Source organism: Monopterus albus, unplaced genomic scaffold (genome assembly GCF_001952655.1).
Source record: "Monopterus albus unplaced genomic scaffold, M_albus_1.0 scaffold142.1, whole genome shotgun sequence".
Lineage (NCBI taxonomy): Eukaryota > Metazoa > Chordata > Actinopteri > Synbranchiformes > Synbranchidae > Monopterus > Monopterus albus.
The window spans coordinates 917153-924947 of record NW_018128022.1 but is presented as its reverse complement, the minus strand read 5'-3'; the positions used below and the strand labels follow the sequence as shown (position 1 = coordinate 924947).

Genomic DNA, 7795 nt, shown 5'->3' with positions numbered 1-7795 from the left:
AATATTACAAGTTCGATCCCGGGCCCACCCGGGCCTTTCCATGCAGAGTTCTTTGGGGCGACTGTAGTTCAATGGGTAGAGCAGTCATCTCCCAGCAGGGGGGTCGGAGGTTTGAATCTCGATGCCTGCAGTCCACTTTATCAAAGTGTCCTTGGGCAACACACTGAACCCCCAAGTTGTCCCCGATGGTTAGAGCCATCAGTGTGAGTAGGCGCCGCAGATGGCTGCCTTGGTTCTGTACCGGAAACAAATTCCTTGTGTGTAACATACTTGGCCAAATAAAGGTGATTATACTTATCCATCAGCTGACATATTATAATTTCAGCAGGGCAGTTCTCTTGGGGTAGACCGCCCTCTTGCCCCTCATTGGCATATGATACCTCATCTCTTTCCAAAATCTGGAGGAAGGGGAGAGAGATGGCGACAGCTGTGCACTCTCTCCACCTTTCTCCTCATCTTCTCTTCTCATACATGTCCTCCACTTTTGCCTCTTCCTCAGGTTCTTCCACCAGCACACGGCACCCTGTTTTTTCCTCAGATGACGTACAGACTCTGGGAAGAGAGCCAGCTGAGCTTGGGTGATCTCTTCCAACTCAACCAGAACCACCTGTAAAGCAGCACTCAAATTAGAACCAGGATGCCATTTTGAGCATTTTGTGACCATAAACCATTTATATTAGTGAATGTATAACATTATTTGGGGACACAAAATTTGTGTATTCACTAATCTCAAATTTGTTATGCCCTTTCTAATTAGCAAAGAGGAGTATTTTTGTTTTTGACATGTGTCAGATTGGTCTTGGTGTAGGTAGATACCCAGTGTTAAAGGACTGGGGCCACAACACTTGATCGGGGCTCCCCTGTTTTGTATTTGTATATCTGGAAGATACGGGCTAACATTAGCATGTACAGTATTTTATTGCATTCATGTTAGTCTGATGAAGCTGTGTCCTTCTCTTATAGCTGTGTGTTTAGTCTTTATCAAACTCAAACGACTCAGTTTTTTTAGCTGCTAGGTTTTCCATTTCCAGTGAGATGAAACCATGCTTTAAATGGGCTATAAAACAGTGTTATTCTCTGTGTTCATCACTGAGAGCTATTCAGCCTATGATTAATGTTAGGCAATAGGTAAATTTCATTAAACCATTGAGAGTATTTGCACCTGCACAACAGCTCTGCTTCTAGAAATGTATTTTATTGTAGTAGTAGTAGTAGTAGTTTGTACCTTGAGCGATCCCTCCAGCAGTGCTCTGTGCATTGCTGCCACACATTCCAACTGCTGCCTTGTGTCTGGATAGATTTCATCACTACCATCAAAACTCTTGGTGTTAGTACTGTCACCAGTCTTGTTTTCACTGTTATTGCTGTTATCAGTGCTCTTAGAAATGTTGTTGTTATTGCTACTAGTGCTGCTTGTGTGTCTTTTGCTGGTGAACGTGGAGGCTGTATAGAGCAGAAGGAGGCGGTGACTGGCTTGTATGTTTTCTTCCACTGAGTCCACCATGGCTTTAGGGAAGACACACAGTGTAGTTTAGAAAAACAAGTGCCCCAACATAGCTACACATAAAGGGTATATTAGTGTGCTTAGTCCAATACTGTGTAATTATAATACTGTAGGAGACCCACCCTGTCCGGGCAAGCAGTCACGGCCTGGTATGAAGAGTCTGTAGCCACAGGCATTTTCCAACACTTGAGGCAGTATGTGAAGGGCAAATGTCTCCACTTCCTTGCTGAATCCGACGGCACATTCCTGCGGATATGCCACATAGGCATCATACAGCTTCCCATTCAAATCTGACAAAGGTAAAAAACAAAACAAAACAAAAAAAACAAGCTCATAAGTGGTGTGAAACTATGTCTCAAATCATTCTATTAATTCAAATCAAATCAAATTTTGTTTGTATAGCGCCAAATCACAACAACGTCATCTCAGGACACTTTACAGACCTTACTATTATCACTATTATTAGAGAGGGAAAACCCAACAAATCTCGCTTCAGCAAGCACTTGGTGACAGTGGGGAGGAAAAACTCCCTTTAACGGAAGAAACCTCCTACAGACCCCAGCTCTTGGTGGGCGGCCTTCTGCCTCGGCCGGTTTGGGTGAGTGGATAGAGGAGAGACAAAAGAAGAAAAGCAACAGGTCTGAAGTCACTTAAGAGAAGTCTAAATGAAGTATAAATGCCTTGCTGAATCAGAAGAGTTTTGAATCTGTATTATTTGTTGCCTCAAAGTAGTGAGTTTTCAGGGATCCCTATTAATGTGAACATTCTGGACCAACACATGGGCAATATCACTTGGATCCAGATCAGACTTTGGTGTGTGGTAGATCTTGTGTGGATGATATTGTGCAATTTCTGTCCAAGCATTGTAGGCATCATGTATAGAAGCAAAAATATTGAAACTGGCCCTATCTTACAGTACTGTATTGAAGAATCATTTAAAAAAATTTCCTACACATGGATGATGATAGGGATTGTTCCATGACCCCTACCCTACCTCTCCAAAAAATTGACACAAAATCCATTCATAGCAATTTGAGTTATGTTGTGAAGAAACAAACCAACAAACGCTGGTAAAAACATTGCCTCTGCCTTTGGCAGGGGTAAATATCACATTTCTTAGGATTTCAAGTGTAAGATAGTTGAGCTTTGATAATAAAAATGCACTACCATCTACAAAGCTGTCTTCATTCTACACTCAAAAAAGATGCTGATTATTCCTCACTGCTATGGACTGTCAGTACAAGCCCCCAAACGCAAATGGAAACACCAGGATGGGGCGCCACAAATGTGCAACACCTGCAGTGGAATATTACCTTTGTTTGTATAACAGACTGGAAACACTCTTCTAAACCACAGCACAATGTCAACCTTAAAAGGGTAGTAGATGATGACAGTGATGATGAAGAGAACCATCACACCACTAAGCACGGCTCCAATGGGAAGTATGATGTTTGGATCTGTAGGGATGGACATAGCAGACATGTCTCCACCATGAGTGTGTTAAGAGAACCAGACATGTTTTGTAATGAAGTCTTGATCAAAGTAATTGTCAAAAACATTATTTAGAAGCTGTTGTGTTGTTGTTGTTGTTGTTGTTGTTTTTGCTTTGGTGCCTGTCTTTAGTTCAGCCTTTTGACTCATGAATGGCATGATAGTAATGTATTGCGGCTCTTTAAGTCATTTTAAGTTTTCTTATAACTAAGGGCTCCAGTTGTGATACTATTTAAGATGAAGTAAACTAGCATAAGAGGACGGGCTTAGTAAATGTGTTTGATACATGCAGCAGGCTTGAGGCCTAATTCCTGGTATTCCTTGTGTGTAACATACTTGGCCAATAAAGGTGATTATCCTTATCCTTAGCATGAGCAAGCTATCATGAGGGCATAGTAGAAGTTTGACTGGTTTGTTGGAATGAATATTAACACAGGGTGCTTTGTGATTCAATATAAAAGGAAACAGAAGTCTGGCTAGTTGTTTGGTGAATTATTTTAAATGTTTGGTGGCTAGAACAGCAGTTGGAATGTCTGCTAGTGCTAGTAACTATTCAGTAACAGTTAGCCTGAGTAGATGAAGAGTGTGTGGGTGCAGGCAAAGAGGGGGGTGGTTTTGTTATGGGCCCAATGCAATGAAACACCAGTTAGTGAGAGGGTGCCCACCTGATGACCCTGTAGACTTGCCTTCACTCCTACACCCACACAGAACTTATGTTGGTGATAAAACAGCTGCAGACACACTGAAATTGTTAATAGTCTTTTGTTAGACAATCTTGGTAAAACAGTGTCAGTGGTTGGACACCTGAGTGGACCGGTTCTCAGAGGTGACTGCCGTTACAAGCCACTTGGGCAAGCCATTGCTCAACTTGAGCAAATACAATGCAGATGCTGCGTATCAAGCCACATAGGGATGCTTTGTGTCTGGATTTGTCTGCAAGGAGACTATGGAGCTGACTAACTGATTGACAACAATTTTGACAACCCTATAATAATTTGTTAAGCAAAAGTGACAAAAGCTCATTGGTTCCATCTTCTGACTGGTTTTATTAATCATCTGTGAGAGTAAACTAAGTACTGAGGGGTTTTGCTGGATAAAACAAAGAATGTACAAGTCTCAGTTTGGACTCTGAACAAGATCTTCCAAATTACTGTAGACTGGTAGCCCAAAGTAATACAAATTATGTTTAAAAGAAGGTTTTGTTTGGGAGGCTTATACTGTGTTTTTACCTGGTGGTAGCAGAGTAAAATATCCCTCAGGATTGCCTCGGGAACTGTGGGCCCGACAAGTGTAGTTGATATGGAAATCCTCCTTCCTCAGTTCAGAAAACATTAGCAGGCGCTCCAACCACGCACCTTTGCTATGGGCATCCTGGATCCAAAAACTGATAAGAACAGAAACATTTTTAATACAACAAAATGTGACTGTACTGGGCTTGGTTATAGTAGGAGCCTAAACACAAGTACACATATTTGTTACTCGTTCTTCCCCAAAAGCAACAGATTTAAAAAAGTTGGATAGATGAGGTGAGGGTGCTGACTGTTGATTTGATATGTAGACCCGATCAGAGGGATTGGTACTGATAATGAAATGGTCTTTGGCCATCCACATGATGTCTACCATGGGCTTCCCAATACCCGGCACAAACACCAGGCACCGCTTGGTGAAATTGGACCCTAAACAAACACAAACAGTAACAAACATTAAACTAAACTAAACTAAACAAAGCTGTTTTTCTTTTTCTGTAAACCTAAATGTAAACTTTTTAAATATTTGTATTCTAGAAAATTCATCTTAAATAAAACACCCATGAGTCTGTTTAGTTCAGTAGTTTGTAATTGAAATACAGTGAGGCAGGATTCTACACGTCTGTGAACTTATCACAGCTACAATCATGAGTGAGGAGACTGTATATTTTTTTAACAATGCAGATGTTCTGAACAAACTGAGTCAGTTTCAACAACAAATATTTAAAGTGAAAAACATCATATTTCTCAGATTATGTTCCAAACAGGGACTTACCTATATGTGCCTTGATTATTTCATTGGCTGGTTCATGCACTTGTGGAACCAAAGAGTACTCCTCTAAAAAAGACAGATGGCATGACATAACTAACAAATGTTGATGTTGTCTAATGATGGAAATATGCTGCATAAGGAATAATATCAAAGTTTTACTAGCTCTATGTCCCTCCTCCCATTGTGTCCTACCAGTTCATTTTCATCTCCTGTCAGCCTGCTGTGGCCTTCACTGTGACTTCTGTGCTGCTCCACTTACTAGTGTAGTGTTGTTGATTTTGAAAAGTCAAGTGTGTTCCACTGTGGGACTCACTGTAGTGTTGACAAACAACCTAAAGTTCCTCTCAGGCACACCCTAGCACATATTTCCATTCTAACCTGTGACCCATGCGTCGATGGTCTCAGACACAGATCCTGCGACGCCACCGAGGGTGAACTTCAGAGTGCAGGTGTAGGAACCATTGTTTTGAGCGTCCACCATTTTTATCAGCAGTTTGGTCATATCCATGTACTTATACCTGCCTTCATGGCCATTCTCTATGGGGTCACAGCCCTGAATGTAGGAAAGAAAACAAAAGTCAGGCTTTTTATGACGGTATGTTAAAAAAAAAGCCTTTATGGCAACTACAGGGTTAAAATAATAGCCTGCCGAGCAGAGCTGGGGTGTCTGGTGCCAAATAGAAGCTTCTAATAAAAGGAGAACTATGAGTGGTAATGGATAATATCACTGGGAATTTTATTAAGGTACAGTAACATGAATCTGTCTTAGATGCATTTCTCTTACTAAAGAATAAGGTTTTTTAATTTGCACCAATGTTGGGTCTTGTACCTACTGGATATAGTGAAGCTTTTGCTTAATTCAAGACCCTTTACAGTGTCTTCTTTAATTTAGTGTGTGGTGCTGTATACATATTGGCAAAGCTGACATTCTCCCCTAATTGTTAAGCCTGAGAAAAACTACTCAACAAGACTTTGCCATAACTCACTCTGTACCACATGAGCAGGGCAGTAATGTTGTAGCTGGCCAGTTTGTTGATGTAGTCCTTCAGAGGGCATTGCAGGATGTCACTGACTCCACTGGTAAGTGTTTGACCAGCTTTCTTGGGCCTTCCACACTCACCAGTTAGTGGCAGATCCACTACCAGCTTGGTAGCCTGCCTGTAGCACTGAGAAGAAGTTCTGTAGAAATATTAAGTAGAAAATTAGCACAGATTCTTTCTTCATCTTCAAGCAGTGAGCAGGGAATCAGCAGCATGGTTTTGCTTGTTAGGGTCTGCCTCCATTTTTACTTATTAGTTTAGTTTACTGAGTTGGCAACAGGTCATGATAATGAATTAGAAGATCGCCCTCTGCTGGACCATGAGGCAAACTACTTCAAAGTGTCTGTTAGAGCCTTAGTATGTACTTTTTTTTATTATTCAGAGAGTTTTTTTCACATTTGAAAGAAGTCTTTCAAATAAGTGTTTTAAAAATAATTTTTGCGAATTATATATTATTATTCTTTTAAATAATTTTAATATTTCTTGACTCTAGAGAGAAAAATGCAGAAGAATTCAAGTGCACTTGTACTTACTTGTACTTGTGTAAATGGCAATAAATATCTGTCTATAAAACATGATAGCTCTAGTGGACAGTGTAGATAGACACACAAGTACATCAGCATAAAATTTCTTTTTATTCTTTCAATGTTTATTGATATTTCTGTTTGTGCTGCTGCAACCATACCTCAGTATGCTCACATACTCCCCGTCGTCGTCCAGCATTACATTAAGAAACCACAGAGTCTCCCCGTTTATCAGGATTCGACTGCTCTGGTTGCTCATTTCTTGTCCCGTCTTTGAGACATACCAGGTGATGCTGTATGGGACACTTGTGAAGTTAAAGACGTCTGGAGAAACCAGGGTGCTATTCAGCATAGCCATGTCCCCAGGAACAGAGAAGACCCTCTCAAACTGGAGCCTGTAGTCAGTACAGTTCTCTGCAACACACATCAGGGGAGACTAAATTTTTTACTCAATCATTCAGCACTGATAGAGCGCTGGTCACTGTCAAATTTAGGATATTTCCAGTAAGAATAATTGTTTAGCAATCAAAGCAATTTTATTTATACAGCAGAAAACTCAGAGATTGAAGCGTTTCATTTATGCCTGTTTATATTTGTTCTTATAAATATTTTTACTTAAAAAATTATTAGTAAGAAATTTGAGTTAGAATACTGTAAATCTGTCTGCATCAGTCACAGTCTTGTTGTTCTTCTCTGGCATGTGAGTTAGAACTGTTGTTTTCCATGCTCTGCTATGTCGCTATGTACTGCCAGCTGAAGCTGAAATTACTGGTCAGTTTTGCTTCGTTCTCGTCATACGCATACAGCAGAGGTTTTCAACCAGTGGTCAGTGGCCTCCTGGTGGTCTGCAAACACATTGCAGGTGGTCTGTGACCACACATTAAATGATGTAGTTTCACTGGAGGAATCAGTTTTTTAAATTTTATTTTTTAAACACATTTAAATTTATTGATTTTGTGTGTGTGTGTGTATGTGTGTGTGTGTGAGAGAGAATAATCTAATTCAGGCAAATAAATGAAATTTAGAAAAGTCAAGGTGACTTTCAGGATTAAAATGATGATCATCAGGCCTGTCTACCCCACAGCAGGGGTCTTCAGGTTACTTCTTAGTCAGAATAATCCCTGGGTTACAATTAGGTGACAACCCCTCACCTATAGGATGCATTGATAATTGCATTGCTACATCATCATATATATATATATATATATACACACACA

At 40.3% G+C, this 7795-nt stretch overlaps 1 protein-coding gene across 4 annotated transcripts in view; it reads right to left on the bottom strand.

Moving 5' to 3' along the window:
* Positions 1 to 220: 220 nt before the first annotated feature.
* The window catches only part of LOC109968095 (interleukin-1 receptor type 1-like), a 29201-nt gene continuing 21626 nt past the window's right edge, over positions 221 to 7795 (bottom strand). For all 4 annotated transcript variants that reach the window (XM_020614120.1, XM_020614117.1, XM_020614119.1 and 1 more), the window contains exons 3-12: positions 6740 to 6992; positions 6001 to 6193; positions 5393 to 5567; positions 5018 to 5080; positions 4536 to 4671; positions 4225 to 4379; positions 2818 to 2961; positions 1627 to 1794; positions 1226 to 1506; positions 221 to 607 (exon numbers count right to left, since the gene is read on the bottom strand). In XM_020614120.1, the coding sequence (XP_020469776.1) occupies positions 314 to 607; positions 1226 to 1506; positions 1627 to 1794; positions 2818 to 2961; positions 4225 to 4379; positions 4536 to 4671; positions 5018 to 5080; positions 5393 to 5567; positions 6001 to 6193; positions 6740 to 6992 (1862 nt within the window). In that variant the 3' untranslated portion in view covers positions 221 to 313. The remainder of the gene's footprint in view (positions 608 to 1225; positions 1507 to 1626; positions 1795 to 2817; positions 2962 to 4224; positions 4380 to 4535; positions 4672 to 5017; positions 5081 to 5392; positions 5568 to 6000; positions 6194 to 6739; positions 6993 to 7795) is intronic.